At 34.1% G+C, this 25,258-nt stretch overlaps 2 protein-coding genes across 2 annotated transcripts; both read left to right on the top strand.

The window, feature by feature from the left end:
• Positions 1-1,853: 1,853 nt before the first annotated feature.
• On the top strand, positions 1,854-5,299 carry LOC124640809 (general odorant-binding protein 56a-like). Its single transcript, XM_047178741.1, has 4 exons — positions 1,854-1,976; positions 2,471-2,587; positions 3,046-3,160; positions 4,838-5,299. The coding sequence occupies exons 1-4, from the start codon at positions 1,932-1,934 to the stop codon at positions 4,966-4,968; spliced, it is 408 nt and encodes a 135-aa protein (XP_047034697.1). The 5' UTR covers positions 1,854-1,931; the 3' UTR covers positions 4,969-5,299.
• A 1,580-nt stretch (positions 5,300-6,879) lies between these two features.
• Positions 6,880-8,613, top strand: LOC124640810. Its single transcript, XM_047178742.1, has 4 exons — positions 6,880-6,942; positions 7,428-7,550; positions 7,842-7,956; positions 8,269-8,613. The coding sequence occupies exons 1-4, from the start codon at positions 6,880-6,882 to the stop codon at positions 8,397-8,399; spliced, it is 432 nt and encodes a 143-aa protein (XP_047034698.1). The 3' UTR covers positions 8,400-8,613.
• The last annotated feature ends 16,645 nt before the right edge of the window (positions 8,614-25,258 follow it).

Here is a 25,258-nt window from a genome sequence, read left to right as displayed (position 1 = left end):
TATATTACGTAGATAGATATAGATTTCGTTTACTTTAAATAATATGTACAGTTGGTGTAAATACCGAAAACAAAGCAATTATTTAGGAAGAAAATGAAATGTAGTCAAAAGTAAGTGAACAACAGAGGGCATAAGGGTCAACGTACAACATAAATCAGCAGGTCGGACGGTTATTGCATTATGTCGTTAGACTGATTGTTCACTCGCAATTTATCAGTTAGCGGTAAGGGTCTTAACATACTGGGTCTTTTTTTTTCGTATTTTATATTTTTACGAATTAGCCGTCGTGGTTCTTATAGCTATCTTAGTATGTGTACATTGTACAGGTCGGTATATGCAAGGACAACCTATCTAGATGGGGCTACACTGACGACAATAGATGACACACTACAAACAATGCAGCACTTTTTGTGTTTACCATTTTTCCTCTATTTTACATATCGAACTTGGGTGTGCACACTTAACTTTAGGACTATTGAAAATCATGGGTGACTGTTAGCTAAGGAAGCTATTAGAAAGACCACACCAAGACGGATGAAAATCTACGAAAGGTAAGCAGTGGTTAGACGCGTCAAACGTTTGCCACAAGCATGTTAGTCTTTGTAGCCCAGTAGCGGACAACATGTTCGGGTAAATAAATTAACAATAATTATTTAAAACAGATAAATGTCGTCATAATAAAATTAATGACGCAGGCATAAAGCGGGCCTAGTGATCTTATCGCTAACAAAAAAATATTCTTAAGCACTTAAAGGGCAAGTATTTATCTGACGTATAGTCTTAATTAAAAGGCAGCAGTTATTGTTATTGGCGAAATAAAATAAAAATATTTAATTGATGTCAAGAAAAAAAAGATTTACTCATTTTAACAACTGGACAGACATTCTTAGATGAAACATATACATGTAGTTTATTTTTAATAATTCTTATAAATAAGGTTCCAACAAAAATGAAAATCACATCAAATGCCATTTCAAAGAATCTACAACCCAAACAAAAACATAATTTTTTCTGCAAGGCATTGCAAACATAGTTCAGATAATATCCGATATCAAACATCTGAAGAAAAAAATAATAAAAAATAGTAAAAAACAAGATGGCGTCGGTGTGACCGCGTCGTTATATTCACACACAAGACACGCCCGGATCTTTCCAGAACAACCCACGTGTTTTACAGGTGTAAACAACTTTTCACCATGATTACCTTTAATTAAAATAATTATAATTTATTTATTTTTGCACAGCACCTTAGGGGAAGTTAGAGGTATGGGATAGGCTGATTGTCTGATGAAAGAGACTCGATGAGGAGAACTGTTTCTTCTAGAAGCTACATCACAAATAAAATATTTTTTTTCCAGATCACAAGAAAAATACCTAGAGGAGACTGATTAATATTAATCCTGAGGTCAAATCCTTAATAATAGTATTTTAATAAAGTTGTCTCAAGAGTTTCAGCGTGTTGGCTTCGACCGTTTCGACTCGTTCGCTTTCCAAAAATCCGGAACTCTGTAGTTATTTGTTTTTGTTTTTTTTTTTATAAATAGAAAGTAATTTGGTCTGTCTTTGCGCTTTCACGCCAAAACTACTTGGAAACAAAAGGTGCCCGTTAGTAAAGAGCCTGTGAAATGTCTGACTTTCCATCCAGGTGCGGGCATTAGTTCCCTCAGGAATTTATTTAATACCAGTTTCAATTTATTTACCTGCGTTAATTTTATTTAATTACTTTAAGATTTTACGATATTCAAGTGAATCACGGCCGCCTAGGTATTGACCGAGAAAATGTTGTCGACCCCATTTAAATCCGTCGGCGATTATCATCAATACACTGAATCTTACTGCTGGCTGCTATATAAGTCGGGAGCCCTCAGGACTCGCCACACAACTCCTGCGCAGCTAGGACATCTAAGATTACTGCAAGTTTAAGAATCAAGATGAAGACGTTTGTGGTTTTGGCGGCTTGCGTTATGTTAGTTCAGGTTAGTGGTAATTTTTTTCCAATTAAAATTGCCTAGCTAAAAAACTACTTTTTTCCCGTAATTTTGAAAATTTGCATTATTGTTGGATAATGTTTATTAGGTACCTACTGTAAATATTTTTCATAATGTTGTTTACTCACAACTGTTCCTGTTCCCAGTCATAAGTTAGTCCATCTTATTTATTTTGTTTAGGATGGAAAAATCTAATGTTTCAGAATCTACGAAACCATTTCAAATTTTGATTCATTTTTGTGGTGTTGATTTCTTCACTACATAAACTCTTATCATACCTGTAGAAGCCTAAAATAACAAAATTATACAATAATCTGTACACAGCTTTTTATGACCAGTCCGTAGATTTCTTCATGTCATATAATTTATTTGCGCTCCACTTTTTTGACAAGCTGTTACAGTAGGCTTATAGCTAAGGACAATAATTGTGGCCCCGTTAGGATCTTTTCTTTCAAGTTTATTGACGTCTACTTTTTCTGCAGGCGTCAGGTCTGACTGATGAACAGAAGGAGAAATTGAAGAAGCATCGCTCGGAGTGCCTCACGGAGACCAAGGTGGACGAACAGCTGGTCAACAAGCTCAAAGGAGGAGACTATAAGGTTGTGTATAATTTTATATAACAGCTATTAGTTTGGTACTGTTCCAATTATGAAGTAGCCAATTATCTTGCTAGATTTAGCAACATCATCACCAATATTATGAATGCGAAAGTCTGTAAGGATGTATGCATGTCTGGGGATGCCGGTATATGTTTAGTTATTATTTTGACGTTACAGAACTGATTTTGATGAAAAATGGCAGTAATATAGCGTATTACAACATAAGGTTACTCTTTTCTATGTGCTGGAAATAGTTACCTAGAAACACGGGTAAAACCGTGGGCGAAAGCGTAGTACACTACCAATTCCAAACTGATACTGACTCAAATAAAATAGCTCTTTATACTATTTTCTAACAACTATCAGCAGGTTTTCTGGCATTTAAGTCTTGCCAAAAAGTCAATTTCAACATTATAGATTCAAAAGTATCATAACATAGTACGTCATGTTTTACACAGACGGAAAGCGAGCCCTTGAAGAAGTACGCTTTATGCATGATGATGAAGTCTGAGCTGATGACCAAGGACGGCAAGTTCAAGAAGGACGTCGCTTTGGCCAAGGTCCCTAACGCAGGTGAGAACTAACTACACGTTAACAACATATATACATATACTTAGTCTGGCCATAAATACTGTTACACTTAATTATAAAAAAATATTACATTTGAATTTCGAATCTGTCATTTTTATATGATTGTTCATTGTGTTTTCTCATTTTGGCGCCAATACATTGTAAAATATTTTGCGATATTAAAATGGTGTGGGGTGATAAAGAGAACCGAATCGCTGTGATAGCATTACACAAAGTAGGTATGGAGCCAAATGCAATTTTTAAAACTCTCCATACACTTGGTATTAGTAAAATGTTTGTGTACCGGGCTATTAATAGGTACAATGAGACCTCCTCTGTTTGTGACAGAAAAAGATCTGGCCGTCCACGTAGTGTTCGTACGAAAAAGGTGGTCAAAGCAGTAAGGGAAAGAATTCGAAGAAATCCTGTCCGAAAGCAAAAGATTTTATCTCGGGAAATGAAGATAGCACCTAGAACCATGTCGCGTATTTTAAAAGATGACTTAGGACTTGCAGCCTATAAGAGACGCACTGGCCATTTCTTAACTGATAATTTAAAGAAGAATAGGGTGGTAAAATCGAAACAACTACTGAAGCGGTACGCAAAGGGAGGTCACAGAAAAATTTTGTTTACGGATGAGAAAATTTTTACAATTGAGCAACATTTTAACAAACAAAATGACCGTATTTATGCTCAAAGCTCTAAGGAAGCTTCCCAATTAGTCGACAGAGTGCAACGTGGACATTATCCGACTTCAGTGATGGTTTGGTGGGGTGTTAGCTATGAAGGAGTGACTGAGCCATATTTTTGTGAAAAAGGTATCAAAACATCGGCACAAGTGTATCAAGATACCATTCTTGAGAAGGTAGTTAAGCCCCTTAACATCACCATGTTCAATAACCAAGTATGGTCCTTCCAGCAAGACTCGGCGCCGGGTCATAAAGCTCGGTCCACGCAGTCTTGGTTGGAATCGAACGTTTCGGACTTCATCAGAGCTGAAGACTGGCCGTCGTCTAGTCCCGATCTTAATCCGCTGGATTATGATTTGTGGTCAGTTTTAGAGAGTACAGCTTGCTCTAAACGCCATGATAATTTGGAGTCCCTAAAACAATCTATACGATTGGCAGTGAAGAATTTTCCCATGGAAAGAGTGCGTGCTTCTATTGATAACTGGCCTCATCGTTTAAAGGACTGTATTGCAGCCAATGGAGACCACTTCGAATAAGCTTTTTATATTTTTAATTGTTTTATATTTATGTATTAAACTGACACACTGTAAAAGTAATAAATGTTATTTGCAGTTAACAATTTTCTTTTTTCTTTATTACAATATTTATGGCAAGACTAGGTATAGCAACGCCTTGAAGTGCTAATTTCGTAAGTTTGAAATACCTAGGTAACTTTTCGGTGAGAAGAAATAGGATGCGTTTTACGACATTATTATCCAGACACTTAATAAATAAATAAGCAAAAGTGCATAACCGAGGTTTCGACTCGGTACTGATATATTAAGGTGTAGGTACATCGACGAGGTTTCGAAGGAGGGCTTTTAGGTGATTGTTAGGTTCATTCAGCTCACAATCAGCCTCACACAAAAAAAAATTAGATATGAATGTCTTCCACATGACCAAATGGTTTTTAATTGGTAAAAATTCTAACGCAATTTCTACTTTGTTCTAGCTGACAAACCCACCGTAGAGAAGCTGATTGACGCCTGCCTAGCCAACAAGGGTAACACCCCTCACCAGACTGCCTGGAACTACGTCAAATGCTACCACGAGAAGGACCCTAAGCACGCGATATTTTTGTAATTGCAGAACATTATCAGCCTTTGGTTTTTTCCAAAGAATTTTCTGTTACAACCTCAATTTTTGAACGGATTCTGTAATTTAAATGAAGAACGCTCGCACGTCCGTACTGTTCGACGGTTAATAAGCAACTGTCAATTTTTGAATTGAGAAGTGGTTAGATATTGTTTTTTTTTCTTAATACCCTCGCTTTAAAAATAAAATTGTAAATGCAAAGTACTGTTTAGGAATAATTTGGAATACAGGGATCAATTTGAAGTAAGAAATGCACTTAAAATAAACTGCCTTAACGAATTTAATAATTAGACCAACAATAAATGAAGAACATCATTGATTTGTCGTTTTATTTTTTTTTAACTCTTCTGTCACCTATTTACTTCTAGTCATGATAAACTAAGTATATTAGACAGAGTTTCCATTATAACAGAATACGATTGAGTACCTCCTAGATTTTTAACTGGAATCTAGCCACTGAATAAGATTTTTAAGACCTGTAAAGTGGTGGTCTATCTATCAAGAACAGTCGGAAATGGTGCCTGTGATGTCTTCAAGATAAGACTCTACATATACAGAGTGTATGCAGATACAAAATATTCAAATGGCTTTGATGACTTCCAGCCTATCAAAATAAAGAATCGAAAATCGGATTTCAAAAATCCAAAAATTACTTATTACCGTTCTCACCAAAACTTAACAACAACCAAAAGCGTTTTAGTCGGTCTGATACATTCTGGATACCATTCATCTCCGTACTATGATTATCTACGATCAAATTGCTGCATTGTCGTTGTTTGCAGTGTGCTATTGCACAAGGTAATCTAGAGAAAACAATTCTCACTTTTCAAAACAGACTGTTATGATGTTTTTGATACACAACATTTGTTACAATATTGTTTAGTCTTAATCATTATTATGTAGGTACAAACATTCATTACTATCTCCATACACAAACTGCCTATAGGTTACAATATAACACCAACTGTCTATTGAATCGATACAATACTATTGTGATAGTAATAAAATAAACTATCACTTCCTAGTGGTTTAGTTTTCTATAAGATTTTGTTCAGATGTCGCGGTTTTTATATTTTACTTCCATGTTAAGTCCACCAGCATTTTCCGCCGCCTCCTGCTTAAATTCTCGGTCCTCTGAGCACATTCAAACAAACAAGCAAGCTTCATTGTGATGATCAAAAAAGCCTCATATCAGTGTTACCCGGCTTACCAAAGAAAGTGACTTATTCATCCTATGACAAAGGAACGTAGGTAGACTCTTGTGCTTGTGCAAGTGATGTGGAAGAATAACGGTCATAATACCTATATTGTGAAGATTTGTTTATTTATTTGATACACTATGGAGGACTACATAAATACAGCTAAACAAAAACTAAGAAATAGAAGGAAGTTATAGTCGACAGAGAGCCAATTAGAAGTCCTCACACATCAGTGCAACGTTTTTAGAGATAATAATATACATTTTAAACAACAGCATTTTAAACACAAAGAAAGGAACATAAAGAGAAAAAAATCTGAGTAGGTAAAACTAAAGAAAGACTGAAAGATCTGGAACAAAAACTTGGATGGATATAGAGGAATAGGATCACCAAAGAAACGACGAATGGGTTTTGTGTAAGATAATAGATCTACTAAGCGTGTCACTTATGAAATATCGTCAGAAAGAAAGTATGGAAGGAGCAGAACCAGTTACTTAGAGAAACTTTAGAGTTATAACTGGAGTTCCAATCAATTTGAACGCGCCGTCTGAACCAACTCTTAACATGACGACTATTCCTAATAATATTTTGTCTGTAATACCATTGTTTTAAATTAGTGACTGATATAAAAAGGTTGGTGTATTAGGCTGTACGTCAGTCACATTGCTTGGTCAAAGTGTGAAACTTATTCTGTTCAAAAATGTGTAGAGTCGAGTTAGCTGTCGTGTTCTTATTTGTTGGTTTGGTTCACGGTCATAATAAGGTAGGTTTATTTTTATTACATAACATCTCAAAAAATTCCTGGTCATAAATGAACCTATGTATGTAACGTTACAAGTTAATACGACTATATAAGAACGAGTACATATTGTGAAGAAAAACATTTAAGGTAGCCCTTAGCTAGTCTGTGAATTAACTTAAAACGGAAATTCGATCAAAATAGTAAAAATTACTACCGATCACGGGGCCAATAGGTCTGCCTGATGTCTTTCACGAAACTTTAACTCCTTTTTAGGCAGAGCCCAGTTTTTTTTGATGAGTAATTATCAAATGACCTGTGGGTGCAGTGTGGGAGTACCTATCTATCTAGTAAATCCTTTATGTACTAGGGCTGAGGTAACTCTTTCGAACAATCCCGCATCTCAGGTCAGGAGAAGAGAGTTTAAACTGATGCGTGAAGTGACACCTGCTGCAAGTTATTGTACATATTAATACCAATAGTGAATGTATATGCCTGTTTTTTTCCAGACTCACACAAAGAATGACATAGTCCAGATGAAGAAAAGATTTCAGATGGAGTGCATTGAAGAAACGAGGGTAGACCAAGACATTGTTTCTGCAGTTAGACGAGGGTACTGGACTGTACCCAAAGTATGTATTCTATTACAGTTAGTATCTCTCTCCAGTCGTGGCGGATTACTGTCCCATCGGGCTATGATAGTGAAGAAATACTCAGTGTACGCAAATGCTCATGCACGGAGGTTGATCTCCTTATGTTAGAACAGCAGCGGTGATTGAAATCGGCTTTGGACGCCACTATTACCATCTCAAGTCTGATTAAACAATCCTACCTGAAAAATTAACTATAAATTCTAAATTCTTAAGTGATGTACTTAATAACTATTTAGTGGTCTTATAAGTGGAATAACTGTGTGATTTCAGGCCCAACTACCGCTGCTGAAGGAATGGGCCTTGTGCGCCATGATAAAAACTGGACTCATGACAAAACAAGGGGTCTACAAGATTGACGTGGCTCTGCAGAAGGTGCCCAGACCTCGTAAGATTTCATTACTTTTAAAATTTACCTGGAGTTTATACCAGACTATAGTTATTATGAGGGTTTACCCGCTCCCAACCCTCACGGCTCGTTTATCTATACCTACACATTGGAAGTTTTGATGAGCTCTTGAGAAAAACATTATTTTTTACCTACCAGAATCGGTTTATCATAAACAGTCTTTCTGAGTAGTGGTGGCCTGAAGTTAAAGCACCTGTTTCTCATGTACGAGTGTACAAGTTTGGTTCCAAAGTTGTTATGTTCCAAGTCATAATATTTTGTGTAACTTTGATTTCCGATCTTTTCTTTCAGAAAGATACGATGCTGAGAAGCTTATAGACAAATGTCTAAGCACAAAAGCGATTCCTGCACCAGATATTGCTTACGAATTCGTAAAATGCTTCCAAAGAACAAATGCAAACTACACGGTATCTATTTTCTAATAAAACTTAAGAAAGCGCCATCTAGTGGTGGCAGTTTTCACTACATCTGTGTTTTGAAAACAGTGACATCTAGCGAACTTTAATGGAACTTAATGGCGCCATCCAACAGTTATTTAGCAAGTACGTCATGTGAGTTTACAGTCACAGTTTACTTATAGTAACAATAGTTCTTAGCTTGTGGTGTAGATGGCGTTATATTTAGTTATGCTTATAAGATGACTTGCGATAATTATTTTTATTGTCGTTTTTTATTAAGAGTATCGTTATGTTATTTGATTTGTAGGTTTTATAATAAAATATTATATGAAACAGTTAAATAAGTTTTATTTCTGTAGCATATACTTAATATAAATTGTGCATGTAGGGACCTGAACGACGTGTTGAGAACTCTCTTCTTTTTTGAATGTCGGTAAAAAAGAGGACATACCTAGGCATTTATTTAATCAAAGCGGCATATATCCTTCTATCTATCTCTATTTAGGCTTCTATCTTCCTACCAACATTATTTAAGAAGTAAATAGATATGAGAAAAAAACTAGTTCAACAATCAGCCTTGCGGGCAGCGTAGCGCCACTCAGTTATAAGCTTATTTAAAAAAAAATACTCAGGTTCCGCAGGATATAAGAAAAGATTTGTTAATCGATAAAAATAGAAATACTTTATGCTTATTTAAGTTCTTGTAGAATTTAAAAAAGCAGTACCGAATTTGATACAAGTGTTAATTATTGATTTTTGGTTTACCTATTTTGAAAAATTACTAGGCTTTCAAATGCATCCGGACTATAAGTAGACTGGGTACATAACATCGAAAGATTTGACGTTCAAGCAGGTGCTAAGAATATAGGTACTGAGATTGAGAGATGTACCATTCAAAATATGACAGACCCGTGTTAGGTATAATGAAAAGTAAGGTACCTACAGGTTAATGTCTTTTTAATACTTAGAAATAAAATTAAAACATTTCTTCCGCATTATCCTCACAAATTCACCACATGATATCACAAGAAATTCGTTCGATAAAAAGCCAAAAATAAGTACTCACGTGTTCATAAATAATGAGGGCAGATGTTGGTCGTTAATTTGCACATCAAGTGTATGTTGTTAAGATATGTAATGCGCATAAACACTGGTGATTGAAGTCATTATAAACCGTTAAATGTACGTATGTTATCATATAGAACATGGACTGTAATTAATATTGGTAAATAATAATAGGAATGACTTTTGAAAGACAGAAAGGACCTCAAATAACTTGGGAATGGGGCGTGAAGATGAAGTAGGGTGGAACAATATGAATATTAAAAAATCAAAATCAAAAGTAATTTATTTAAAGTAGGCTGAAAATCAGCACTACAAATAATATAAGCCCAAACACGAGGTAGCTTACACAGTCAGTTGTCGAGTTCCCTCGACCTTCTTTCGTCTCCATCATCAGATCAGCTCCAAACCTTCACTGTGTTGTATATTGTTATCAGACATACCTACACCTCATTGTCAAGTTTTTATCCTGCGCATGCCTACAAATTTCAAAAGTTGCCTGGATTTCTCAGGGGTTCCATCATCAGATCCTGACCTGATGATTATGGTACCACTTGTGAGGTATCAAACAAAAAAATAATTTAAAAAAATTGTCCATTAATGGACGATGTCTTATGACGATGAGTCTTATGAACGATGTTTTAATAACGGCGCCTGAACAATTTTTGAAGCATTTTTTTAGGATGAAAGTGTAAAAACACACACAAACACACAAACTCACAAAGACACAAACGCACATCTCTCACCCTAAACGCATATACCTGCTCCGTTCCGTCGTGGGTAAAAAATAAGTTAGAGAGTAGATATGCCATATTTTTTAAATATCTTTATCTTTTTTTTGAGATACGTCACTTTGTTATAGGACGTGGGGCAATTTTGATCCATCTTCTTTACAAAAGACAGCCCCCAAAACGCACGCCGTTCACCACTTTCTATGTGTTTTTGCTGGGAACAAGAAGTGGGTAAATAATGTGTAATAGGTACCTAGGTACCAATCATGTAGTCATCTAGGTACAAGATCAACAGTTGGCAACGACGTTTGCAGTATATGAAAGCGATATAAAAAGACTAACCATTACATTGTCAGAATTTTGATAGATATCTACTCCACATTAACAAATAAAAATTAGTTTATAAGCTTCCTCGGTAAATGATATTTCAGTTCAGTCTAGTATTTCCTTAGATAGTTAGATAGCATGTAAAAAACTCTTATTTAAGCTTTATATGATTAGCATTAAAGTTCTTAGAAGGCGTCACTTATTTCTCGAATTCATTTAAATCACTTTTCTAGTTTTACCCATTTCTCTAGAGAACCCTACATAGCGGTAGACCAGTATAAACCAGCCCAGTAATTGCAGACAATAGTTTTTGTATCATAATACATACGCCATTGTTGAAGGTGTTCGTCTAGTCAGAATTACCATATACATACGCCGTGGTTGTAAATCAATTTATAAGATCTTTTGTAAGCTTCGTAACGTTGTACATAGAGATGGGTTAATAAAGCTGCTTTATAGTTGACTTACAGAGGATTCATAGAGTTATTATAGAGTAAAATAAATAACCAAATTGCCTTCATTTCTAAAAAGCTTAATAAATTGGAGGAAATCCAAGACAAGATTGCTATTTTCTTTTCGCTTTTCTGGTGGATAGGTACCTATACTTACTGGGTAACCCTAAAGCTAGTTTCAATAAGTAAATGTCGCATTTAAGTAGCTGGATCTTCTGAGAAGTTTTATTCACTCCAACCTCCTATCCTAATATGTCTTAATACAATTGTATGTGTAATTAAAAAATTTATAAATTGAGTACATATGTCATTATATAATATAAATAATCAGGTATTACCTTTTTTTATTAGATGGTTCTTAATTTACAGTGGCTACCTCCTTTCCAACTACTTATTAGCGAATTTATATAATTATAGCCAAAATTAGACAGACGCACAAATTATAACCTTGTTCTGACATTGAAGCTCAGCTTTAGAAATTATTTCAGAAGTTCTAATTTAAGATAGCTTCAGGGGAAATTAAATCTACTTCTATGAATTGACGGTATTTAAAATATGAATGATTCTGTGTAATTTAATGATATAATGATAGGTACTTAATAGAATTTGAATTATAATGGTTTCTTAGTAGGTATACAATACAAGCCAGGTAGAAATTAATTCTTACTATTATTATAAATGCAAAAATAACTGACTGTCTGTCTGGCTTTCATGGACTTTCGCGTTAAAGTAGGTACTTATAATATGTATTAGTAAGGATTTCGTTTCAAACTTCATGAAGCACCTATTGTAACATTTGCATTTAAAGTTGATTACTTATATAACAAAGAAAATATCAAATGAATGGTAGGTACCTACGCAATGAGGATTGGCCAATAGAAAAACGCCAAAATACGAATAGGTACATGCAGCAAAGATACAAAACATATAATTTTAGCTAGATACGTAATACAACTGTATGTAAAACCCATGGGTAGGTAATATTTTTTAACCAGGTCGCCACAATTATCCACAATCTAAACTACCATCGCGTTTGTATGGCTCATGGTGTTGTATGGGACATACAAATGTGTGTGTGTAGGTATGTCTGTTTGTGTGTGTGTGTGTATGTGGCACAATCATATCGCTACACAACTATGATGGATATTAAATTGTTATTTATTTATGTGTCGCTTTCAATGTTTGAATTTGGTATTGGTAGAACATTTTTAGCTGTAAGTATTTTTAGTGGCCCTCAGAATATATTTTCAGTAAAGGAATTAATCAGTTTCCCTTTGTCGTAAATCGTCTGATTTGATGATACAAACGATTATTAATTCTGACCAGACCAATTCGATTTCATCTATGGCGTCTGTTCTCTGTTGTTTTGTCTCGTAGGAGATCAACCAGCTCCACATGAAATTAAATGCATTATAGGTACCTACTTAGTTCACAAGTATAAGTACCTACGCCCAGATATGGAAGCTCTCTCTTGCATCAGTTCAGTAAGATTGGAGTGAGATCAGCATAAGATACTTACTCACATCGTTAAAAGCGACTGTGTCTTTTTGTAGTTATTCCTATTAGGCACTCTTGAATATTCTTGATATACCTACTAGGTATTATGTAAAATCCTGCGAACAAAACTTTACCTGCAACATAAATAGTCGGAGAGCCAACCAACGTATCGATGGATATCACAATGCAAAAACATTGTATTTCACAAAAACTAATAGTTCTGTTTATCATGGCTGCTAGATTTGTTACGAAGTTACCTCATTTTTATTATAGTTGCTATCTAATAGGTGTAATTTGTTGTAGGTACCTATATTATTATAATGGAGGTCGGCTAAATATTGTTTTGTTGGTACTTTTACTTTTATTTAGACCACTGTGCCAACTCGAAAACGTTTTTTCTAACAATTAGTACTTTTCGAACAATGTAAAAATATATCTTTATTTTTCTGTGTTATCAGATGCCTATCTTTCTTTTTGGTACCCATTAGTTTTCAAACTCATAATTATTTTTGAGCATTAGGTATCTAGCGCTCTAGGTAGCTTTTGAAAAGAAATTATTGACTGTGTTTCTATTAAACAAACTTATCAAGCGATAGGTATTTATCATAGGTACCTCAGTAGGAAAATGTAAAATAATACAAATTATGCTCAAAGGCAATTTCTAACATTTGGTTGGAGTTGACTTGTACCTTTAGGTAGGTACTTATCACTTTGGGTTTATACAGTGCATTTTGATTTTAATTGTTTATACCTAATTCTTTTACCTTTACTGCGATCTATTCTGCGGTAAATAATATTTTTTTTCTACAATTGTGTAGTCGATGACAAAAACAAACCCTTTTCAACTGGCTAGCAGAATTTCCACGCTGGAAGTACAATATGGAAATCCTTAGTCGTTGGCTAAACTCACAATAGTATGACGAAGGAAAATTAAATATGTAGAAAAATAATTTTAGTCTCGTATCTAAATTATCTCCATATTTCCATCGAAGTTCAAACTTATTGAAGAAACAAAACAAAAAAATAAGGAAGCTCAAAAAATTCAATATTTGTTCACATTGGAATATTCAGTCGTTACAAATTCATTTTGGAATTGCGTGTTTTCGATTCACTTTCAAGATATGTTTGAACGAAAGTGTCTCATCAAAATTCACCCAGTAGCCCTATACAAACGTTAAACATACAATATATGTAACATGAATAAACAATCAATAAATTATTGGTTTGTTTTTTTTGCAATAATTTGTCATAACAATTCAGTATCTTTGATATTTTTGTATAATCGTTAATGCTGGAAAAAATTGTGACATGACATTATAGATTGATCATTTTATTCACGTGTTCGTTTCATACATTTAGAATATATTTATCTTCCTACCAGGGTTTACGATTTTATTAAATATTTTGACTTTAGTGAACTCATTGTTTTATGCGTTGAAACCTTAAAGATGAAGAAGATTTAAGCATTCATTTCACACAATTCAACGTTTGTACCTATTCGGGAAATCGTCGATGACTTCAACAACAATTTGGAGCTCTACTAGCTACACTAGCGGTGAGCTACACTAGCGGACAATAAAATAGAGCCCGCTTAAGATTCTTACAATTAACCACATCTGTGCATTGTGAAGGGTTTTATTGCAGGATTTTCAAAATATGATGAAAAAAATAATAGATTTTTGATATTCACAGTCATAATAACTATTCAAAGGTGAAGGTTGAAAGCCGATTAAAATTCACGGACAATGGGATTAAAAAAACTGCAATCAGGAACTTATAAAAGGGAATCCTTCAATTTAAAATGCAACAAAAAACGTAAAAACTATAGATACAAACCTACTTAACAAAAAGCAACATATCCTATACTTACCTAAAATGATTATTACAAAAACAATCCTACCTAACCTTGTCTACCATTCAACCAATTTACATTTCGGACAACCACTGAATTTAAATTCAGAGAACTCTTAAAAAAACTGTTTCAAATAAGTTTTTTATCACTATAATCCTGCTGAACCCAACATAAGGAACCAATTTTCATCAATCTATTTGAAAACAGAAGCCGACCCGCCCATTACTGCCCCCGGATTGGCTATCAACTACATTGTTAGAAAAGTATCAACGGAATACTGACTATCCCGCTCTAACGCGTTGCATTTTATGAACGAATAATCGGAGCTCCCTGTCTTTCGTACTATACAAATTACAGATGGCTTAATGTTTTTCTACGCGTCCGCTGTAATAAATTTTTAGGGCATTCTAATGCTTGCATCATGCATTCCAAACTCAATTCTAGCTAGTAACCTCTAAGGTTAGTTTTCAGTTGTAGAATTGTTGTCGTATATAACGTTTTGGATTGTAAGTGTGCAGGTATAATTTTTAACACAAACTTTTTTCGCCAAACGGTGTATAATCGTTATACTTGTAATGGCGGCCGCAGTGTATATTTTTTTTAATATTCAGAGAACGTTACTTTGTGGTGTTAGTAGGTAATTATCCACATATCTAGATTTTAGATAAAAACTGTTTTTTATATGTTTTTTTTGTACATAGTTTTTAAATTGTGATGTGTCCTTCCGTTTTACAAGTTGTATAATATTAATAACAGTATGAAAGATAAATTGGTCGGGTTTGTAATTATGAGCAAAAGACGCATTTTGTTAATTAATGTTAAGAGCATCTGTTAAGCAAATGTTCGCTAATGATGATGTTATTTTTTGATTGAGTTATGTTCTGAAATAAACGCTTTTTCTAAGATAGGTTACGGATAGTTTAAAATTGAGATAATTTGATATATTTTTAACACACAATTTATGACAGACGATTTCATGGCTATTAATCATTTATAAATACCTACGGTCACATGAAAATAAAAGAGATAAGTATATAATAGACATAGGTAGACATAATTTCTAGTGCTTATGTTAGCTATTTTATTTAATATTTTAGGAACACCTGTATTTTACAGCAAAGTTATTGTCATTATGGTTAGTATTGTCATAGCAATCTAATTAGGTATAGCAATGCAGACAAAACACAACACACACAAATAGTGTTAGGTATAACTACAATTTTTGGTTAAAAGATAATTTATTGTTAATCGCATTTTGGAAAATCTCACAAAACCTGTTCAAACCTTAGGTACTTACCTACACGAAGTATCTATACGTATTTTTTATTCCTAACGTTATAATATAACATGGGTATAAAAAAAACTTATTTAACTAAAGAGCTAACATTATCGGCCTTTATATACTGTGGTGCATCACCATAAAGCAACATGAACACATGCCATGGACAATAAATCATCATTTGCAAAGAAACTATGAAAAAAACATGAGAACGCCGCGAAAAGGGCAACCTTGCGGTAAGCGGGATAATACATAACTAATATTACATATTTAGTTTATATTAAGATCTAAATGTTATTGATAATTTCTTTTAAGAGCTAAGTATTTACTGAACTTTAAATTCTAGAAAAAACTTTCCAAAACTAAACGAAATGTATGTAACATAACTACAAAATATAGGTATAGAGGGTGGGTAAAAAAGTGATTGACCAAGTTTCTTTGCCCTCATGTGTAATGCTTTTTGTTTTTTCAAACTTATGGTAGTTTTTTTGCCATAAACTTCATGGAATAAACGTAAGTAAAGGTTTCTACGCAAATCTTTTCTGGTTGAAAGAAATCTGCACGTAAGTATTGACAAACCAGCAGTTCCCCGCGTCACATCTGGATAAAAAGCAGCCTATGTCCTTTCTTAGGCCCCTGTGTAGGTTACCAAAAGAGTTTATAATATTAGTAAGCATAAAATACTCAAACGAGCGTAGTTTAGTAACAGCATATCCTCCGAGCCTTTTTCCCAAACTATGTTGGGGTCGGCTTCCAGTCTAACCGGATTCAGCTGAGTACCAGTGCTTTACAAGAAGCGACTGCCTATCTGACCTCCTCAACCCAGTTACCCGGGCAACCGATACCGATACCCCTTGGTTAGACTGGTGTCAGACTTACTGGCTTCTGACTACCCGTAACGACTGCCAAGGATGTTCAATGCCAGTCGGGACCTACAGTTTAACGTGCCATCCGAAACACAGTCATTGGTGTCTAAGATATACTTAGAAAGTACATACAAACTTAGAAAAGTTGCATTGGTACTTGTCTGACCTGGAATCGAACCCGCGCCCTCCTACTCGAGAAGTTGGTTCTTTGCCCACTAGGCCACCACGACTTTCCACGTTTTAGTTTAGTAATAGCATGTACTCGCATAAATAGCAACGTAACTTTGCTGGATTTTTCTTGGAAAATGACTTAACTGACGCGGGAAACTGCTAATTCCCTACATAAATCATGATCACCCATCCATGATATAACAGGAGCAAGCTCATTTTTACCCTACAGACGCAAAAGGTGTGTTCAAACCCAAACCTGAGTGACCAGTTGTTCTGCATAATGCAACATTATGTTAAAATTATAATTATGCGAACATGAAATTTAATTGCATGCAAATTCTTTTTACTTACTCGACAAATTTTAATTAGTTATGAGGCTCTAGAAGCTACTTATTTACATTAAGCCTTGGTTTTTTAATAAAGAATAATACACATGCTTATTTCCTAGAAATATTTAGGTAGGTATGCGTCTATCATACCACCCACGTAGTGCCAGTTATGTTTCAAATTCATGTCATTCTGATAGAAAAATATAAGTCTAAGCCCTAGAAGTTATAATATGCATTTTTGATCCGTTTAAAAAGTGCCCTAAAAATTACCACACTAAACAGAAAACTACAGGTCGAATTGAACCTAATCTTTTTCGTGATACAATAAATTATGGAATTATAAATATATTTTTATTACGTGTGAAAATCTTGCGTGTCACCTTACTTCTCCCAAACGCCTCTATCGGTTTGGTAATTTTGTGTATGCCCATGCTCATATTTAAACAGGTTTCCGGATAATTTGAAAAGACAACCTGAACGTGGCATTTTACTGTAAGATTGAGTATAACGTTGAAAACTATAATTCTACATTTTCCACTTTGAACTTTGAAAGAATACCTGAGGTATATGTTAATAAATAAAATATACAAATTCTTGCTTTCCCAGAGATCACTTTAGATACTAATCCCCCGTTTATATTCAATTACAATTAGAAAACAATAACAAGTTAAACTTCATTGCAAATAATGACCGTGGTCAAGTTTTTAATGCAGTGAAAAATATCCAAACGATTGAATCGCATGCTTGATCAAATGCATGCTAGCTACTTACATGCTTACTTGGTTTCTGTAACGTTTTAATCTCTGGGTGTTCCGTAGGTTTTAAAATGGACCTTATTTTTTATGGGATAAGTTTCAAAAAGCTGTTATGGTAGGTGTCAATAGGTAAGCTTTTTAATTTAGTTTGCATTATGGTTATTGAATGAAAGAAAATAATGTAACTTTGTAAGATGACTTTAACATATGAAATAGCATGGAAAGGATATGGCATTGGTGTGTTATATCTGTTTTCTGGAGCATTATTTTCTCAGAAAGACGAATACCTCTCCTCTTGTCTTATTTCATTGACATCAATTCAGCATGCAAAATCATGAACGTTTTTTCTCGCAACGCTGCTTTTTAACCGACTTCCCAAAAAGGAGGAGGTTCTCAATTCGTTGGGATCTTTTTTTATGCTCAATAGCTCCTTAACCTTCAGCAATGACCAAATATCACTAGCAATCATCAAACCATAGCAAAAGTACAAAAAACATCATATCTGCCAAAGGCTCTCAAAACCGGCCCACAGAACTCTAAACTAAGGCACGTGCGCAAGATTTTCTCTATCACAAAAACTCGCAGTACCATATGCAATACTAGGAATATAATTATAGTGTTTGCATACGCTAATTGTAGTACGTTATCGCGAACATCTTGGTTCGGATGCGCCGGCGCACTCGAGCGGTATGCGCAACGGGACTGTATTGACTGATCATGCAAAGTATGAGCTTGATTGGTAACTTTGATACAATTGTTATGGTAATTTTTTTATGGTGGTCCGATTGTGCTTCGATTCTAGAATACTTAAAAGTATTTTCACAATTTATATTTGGTCAGCAAATTGAACTTCGATTGAATTGAATTGTTCTTTCGAAAAGTTCAATTGAAGTTACAAAATATAATCGCATGAGATTTGGTCAGCAATGGCCGATTATATTGTGTCTCTAGAAAATGTTACCACGCTACCGCCATGGGGTATTCCTGTAATGATAGCTGTGTCTTGTGAATAAATAAATAAATAAACTTTTCCTACTATTTTGGAAAGAGGTGTACTTTTTCGGTCCGTCGAACAGCTCTATGTTATTCCTAGGATTGAATCAATTAAAACAATATGAATTGCAATTACTTTCAACAAATGAATATAAAACTCAAAAGCCAGAAAAATTGTAACGGAACACACATACACACACACCTACACATTACACGGTCAATTTAAATGCTCATAAAAAAATGTACACACTGTTAATGAGATAATAAGTCGGTGAATCTTTGACTATTTGACATCTTACAACACTGTGGTAGGCCAACCAGAATTATAGATCTCTGCTCCAGAAAATTCTACCATTTTTTTCTACAATTTTCACTATCTGTATGAAATGTCAGAGCTCAAGATATGTTGGTCGTAGTATAGTGCTTTAATTTTAGTAAATGAGTATGAAGAATCGTTCAGGGCGGCCCCTTTGATGTTCGAAGCGGGTGATACAAAGGAATCGTGTAATTGGTGTCGACGGTTTTGGGTACTGCGAGAAAAATGTTGGGTTCTGTAGATTGCATCTACTGTTGTTTTTTTTGCTATCGGTAAAAAAAACAGCTGTTTCTAAATATCGTATAGTTTTTTTTTATTTGATTATGATATTAATGTTATTAGCCTACTTTTAAATAAACACACAAAATATACATGCAGAATTTTGGTATTTTTCTTTTCAAAATTTTGGTATTTATTTTTATCCGATTAATAAATAACTTACATTAATAAATAGTGATATTAATTAAATGATAGTTCTTTTCGCAGACAATCTGATAAGTCTCATCGTGCTAAGTAGTAAAATACCCGTTATCTAATCTTTGTAATAATTTTTATATTTTACGAACCGATATTAAAATTTTATTGGTTTACAAGCGATGGCCATTTTACATTAATTGCTTTGCAGTTATTATATTATTTTGTTACACATATGTGTTGTATTTTTAATTAAAGCAATAATTTTTATGGCTAAAGTGTCATTTATTCGATATCCATATTTTTTTCTAATTACTATACTCATTAATTATTTTTAAAAAAATAAATAATTTTATACATAATTTTTCAACATTTTAAAATATGTAATACAAAAAAAAATAAGTTGAATATTAAAATTATTATTTTTATTATAAACTACACGGATCTTTGATACAAAGACTGTCATTTGTTTATTTTTGATGTTTGAAGAACGTTAAGCCTTTTTCATAGACATAAGGTCCAGCCAGGCCAACCTGCCATCCAATTCACAATCTTATACTTAACAATATAAGGGTGAAAACAATCGGCAAGGAGTTCTGTCATTTGGCTATTTACAACCAGGATATAACATAGCTACTGGTTTTAACCACCAAACAAAAAAATAACCCACCAAATGTCTTTACAGCGGTATAATTTCAAAATCAACACACAACAATTAAAGGGCACTTTAATAATTTTGATAATTCGTAATATCTCATTACTAAACCATGTGGGAAGTTTTTGAAAGAACGTCGTATCTGATCAAAAGGCAAGCTGACAATACGAACAAATTAAACGAGCGATTTGCGAATTTTAAATTTGGAAACACGGAAGAGGCGGTATGAATGTAACGGTTTTTCGAAGGTGCATGAGGGTATTTGGATGATGTCACTTGATAATTGTTGTTTTGTAATTAAGTAGTTCTTAAAATAAAGCCGAAACTCGAGGTGCAAAGGAAAAAAACTTAGGTAAGGTTAGCTTATAACACGCTGAGCTCCAAATAACTTGCAATTTTTTCGGGAAGATTGCATATTAATTTGTCCCTTTCTTGAATGCAAGAAAGTTTTGCCCAGCAGTGAGATATTAAGTAGTTACAAGCACAAAATAATTTATTATTAAATATAATTCTTTAAAAATAACGCCCAGGCATCATAGAGCCGTTTGATAGAAGAAAAGAAAGGATTTAAAGAACCATTTGGTAATTCTATGGACACCAAAGTGTCAAAGAATCTAGCAACAACTTTTTAACCGACAATTAACAGGGTGTAACCGTATTATTCAATTCGTTACTAATTGCGAATTTTAAAGAAAGGCTATGTCCGACTCAAGCCCTTGAACACGATAAGCCAGCCATTTGAAAGGAGTCGTCCCCAAGACGTCTTGATAAGGTCCTTTAATTCACAGATTACCGACTAATTACCGGTATAAATGGAAAAGGGCAAATGTTAAGCGTAACATCTTTTTATTTCAAAGGTGCTAAAAAGCCTTTAAGCCGATAACAAAACATAAAAACCGATAAAAACCAAACGCATTGATAAAATAAGACAAAAGACATTTTTGTATAAAAGTTCAATGATAATTGAATTGCACTTTTATCAATTTAAATGGGTTTCTTGAAGTGTTAAAATTGTGAGACGCGAAAAAAGAATAATTTCGCTTTATGTTGACTTTTGTTAATTGTTTTAAATTTATTTTTATCGGCTATCTGTTTTAATTTATTAGTTATGTTGGGAATTTTTGATGAATTATTAATATGGGGTCTGAATAACAAATAAATGGGTGACGAAAATGGATTTATGGGACCATCTTAATTTGGTCGAGTATTAAATTGAGTACGATAGATATTGGTAAAAAGGTCGTTTTCATCAAATGTTTTGTTTTACATTTAACTGCTATAGAATTATAAATACAGTACGCATTGCGAGTTAAACCATTAATTACCGCTGCTTTCTATGGCTTTTGTTGGTAATTGAAAAACTGGTCAAGTGTGTGTTGCACACGCATTAATGATGACCACGCAGCAGTTTCTAGTCTTTCAATTTAGTTCCCAATATCTACAATAAGAGGAATAATCTCAATCGCAGATTATTGCCGATTTTTTTAAAACAATAGGGCTTGATCAGCCTGTAGACTGGCGGCACACACCATAGGAAAAGAATGCATTTTCCATGTTCCTTTTCCATGTTTCTAAGAAAAATATAAATTCTTTTTGCAAAATATACCGTAGCTTGTATGGTTTTTATTAAGTGTAGGTACATATTGCTAACCACCATACTTCCACCATGATATCAAAAATGTAAATGATCCGTCGGTTAATTTGACGGGAACTTACTGTGCGCTCGAACGTGAAATAAGCTCGTGATTAATGATATAATAATTACAGATTGCTTCATTATAGTCATATTTTGTAATGCAAAAACATCTTCCTATTGAACTACCTAATATAACAATAACTCTGAAGATGGGTATTTTTGTATTCCAATAGTCTAGTTTCAATATAAACATATGGGTGAAAGACCACCGAAAATAAAATGAGTGAGAACATTTTGTGAATAAAAATATTTTATTTTCTAATGCTAGTGCTTTTTTAATACTAAATGACAAATATGAGTAATGAGAACAAAATGACAGTATCCTATTACAATTAACTTCAGAGCTAGGTGTTTTTGTAGATATCCCAAGGCTAGCTTTTACTTCAACATGCGAGTGACCCCTAAAACAAAATAAGTAAAGATATAGCGAAAAATAAAATATTCTGTAAGTATAGTTTAATAGTCACACAACGTTTTAATTACCGGTTGAATATCTAAAATGTTAAGCCTTGTATTTCATCCCACAGGGGGTATATGAATATTCAGTTTCTGAATAAAGTCTTCAAACAGACAACTTTTAAGTACCCTTTTTCTATGTGCATATGGTTAAAATTGCCTTTTATATAAAAATGAAGTCAGTTGCATATTTTCTGAGATGTTGTTGCTTTTATGGAGAATTAGCTGTATCCCGCCGTTTTAGTGAACTACTGCGCTCAAAAGGAAAGGACGTATTTTTTTTTGGAACTAAGAAATATTACTAACTTTCGACGGCGGTTTTACCCTCGTCCCGTGTGGTGTGAGACTATTTCGAGCCCCCAGACAAAAGTAGCAAAAAGTCTTTCCGTGTTAAATAGTTTTCATTTATCGAGAAGGCCTACCTTAACCTAGAAAGATTTTTTCAAATCGGACTGAAGTTGACGCGTCAAATGGTATGATGAAGCAACAACAAACAGACTTACAAACAACAATAGCTCGTTCACCCTCTGCTCTCAAGTCTTTGCGCATTAGGTGAAGTTGGTCAGTATTAAGAAAGTCTAGAATCATGTAGCTCATGAATTAAAGCCAGCTTTACAAAATAAATAAGATTAGGAATATTCAAATAATATGGATTGATAGATCCCAAAGATGCAATGAGCGTAGGGCTGGAAGAAGCTACTTCCATGCAACTTACCAAGCATCAGAAGACACTACAAAAATAAACCTTATGACACAAGAAATAAAGCCTACTTCTTCTGATCGTTATCCATCATGACCTGATCGACTTTGACCCTCCATTCTTACCATACATTGCACCACGAAATGTTCAAGAAAAAACCGTTCGAATCGCGTGCGCAAGTAGCTAATACGCATTCGGTCTTCACATGCGTCACCGATTAAGATGGGTATCATCGCAAACCGTTATTAAATGTAAGAAGTTTTTAATACTAGCTGTTTATCACGATTTCACTCGCCTTCAGAGAGTTATACCTTCCAACTATAAAAATGGATCCTGGACTGTCGTACTATATCTTAATATATCATACCAAGGCCTGAGTCTCCAAAACTTAGGAGGTATAAATGCCCTCAGACTCTTTCCGAGACCCGAAAGAATAATTCGGATATTTTTTTTTAGTTTTCAAATATAAATTGTTCTCCTTGTAGGTCGAAGAATAAGTACTCTTTCTAGTAACTGCATACCTATGTGTATTTGCTTTTCAATCTATGCTAAACTTCAGTGTGTGTGTGTCTTCAAATAGGTACCTATTCCTTTAAAAGCGATGGATTGTACGGAGATGATTGGCAGTGCGCACATTAATGGTCTCTGCACACAGCGGGCGCGGCGCGGCGGGACGGGACGGCGACGCGACACAATGTACTAGATCGTCGCATCGCGTCGCGTCGAGCGGGACGGCTCTGTGTGGCGGCCTCCGTAATATCTAGTACATTACAACTGCTCAGCGTCGCGTCGCCGTCCCGTCCCGCCGCGCCGCGCCCGCTGTGTGCAGAGACCATAAAACGATTAGCACTTACTGGGTAGACCGACTATAGAGTTTGTTTGGATCACATTCATAAGATTACCTTCAAAATAAACCGTCAGCCAACCATCAGACCAACCATCGGCCGACAATTTAACTAAAGGGATCTAAATAAAATTAAATTCTGCAGATTTCAGTCACAAACCTTCACCTGTTCTACAGAGAACTCGTAACAAACTTACAGCCTTATTTTCGCATTGTAAATACAATGATTGTATTATTTAATTCGATAGGTTTATGCGAGAGATATTTGTTGTGTGACAGCTCACATTCGAATGATTGTTATCGATTTGACTTTTCTATAATGACGGTTTTATTCGATTATCGCTCGTTTATTCGAGTTTATTTTGTGTTGATGTGTTTTTGTTATAGGAATGAAAGTGATGGATAGACTTTCTCTTTACTATTGATGTGATGTAGGGCTTCTAGTGTCATCTAGTTTGGTTACTTTTTTACGATTTTACAGTAAGATAGGTTAATTTATTTAATTCTTATTGTCATTATTATATGAAGTATGCTGGATTGAATAGATTCAAGCTTCAGTATTCTTCTTATCTTAAGGTACATGTTTAATTACCTTTGCAAAGACTTAGGCAGGTCGCAACTCGCACCGTTTAACTGTAATGTTAACCGAACCATTTTTAGGATGGAAATGAACAGTAACTATTACTGAGTGATCGATAGTTATAAAAAAAGCTGTACCTTTAAGTGCTACAAAAGTATACGAGTAAATTGCAATTGTTCATATAACAAACTTAGAATAATGATAAACCAAAGAAGTGTGAGCATTGTGTAATTAGCACGTTTTATCTTAATTATAGTTTTTAACTTTATGTTCTTTTATTACATAATAACTTTATATAAAACAGTAAACTATGTATATTGCAACTTGTAAATATTTCTTACAACTAATTTGCACGTTTTTTTATTTGATACTGTTCAAGCAATATAATTATATACATCTTTCTGTACCATAATTATGGGAAGACGTTTTCTAGAGGTATAAAAAATAGGTTTTTAATTCGATCTCTACATCGGATTAAAAGCTAATTACTTATTGCGTAATCCTTAATCATATTTTAATCATCCATAATTATCAAGAATCACCTTTTTAAAATTAATTCAAACTCATTTTATCCAACCTCATCACTCATTAGAAAAAAGTCGTAAATACCGAATTTATATTAATATATTAATACAATTAGATAGACATCGGTCCAAGTAAATAGATATTTAGACTTCAAATGAATATCCAATAAAACTCATTTTAAAAGGTGAAATTTTAAATGTAAATGACGCAAGTTTATTGTATGAACGTTTCTGCAGGCCGGCAGGAAATCGGTCCGGTTCGACGATCCGGCTCTTATCGAGTAACGATTGCAAAACATAAAAAAAAAACTTTTTTTTCTGTTTTTTTTTTCTTTTTTTTTTTAACTTCCACTCATATGTATAAATGGTATGTTAATTAATATA

This window comes from Helicoverpa zea, chromosome 21 (genome assembly GCF_022581195.2).
Source record: "Helicoverpa zea isolate HzStark_Cry1AcR chromosome 21, ilHelZeax1.1, whole genome shotgun sequence".
NCBI lineage: Eukaryota > Metazoa > Arthropoda > Insecta > Lepidoptera > Noctuidae > Helicoverpa > Helicoverpa zea.
The sequence above is the reverse complement of the archived record's forward strand: the minus strand, read 5'-3'. Positions and strand labels throughout refer to the sequence as shown.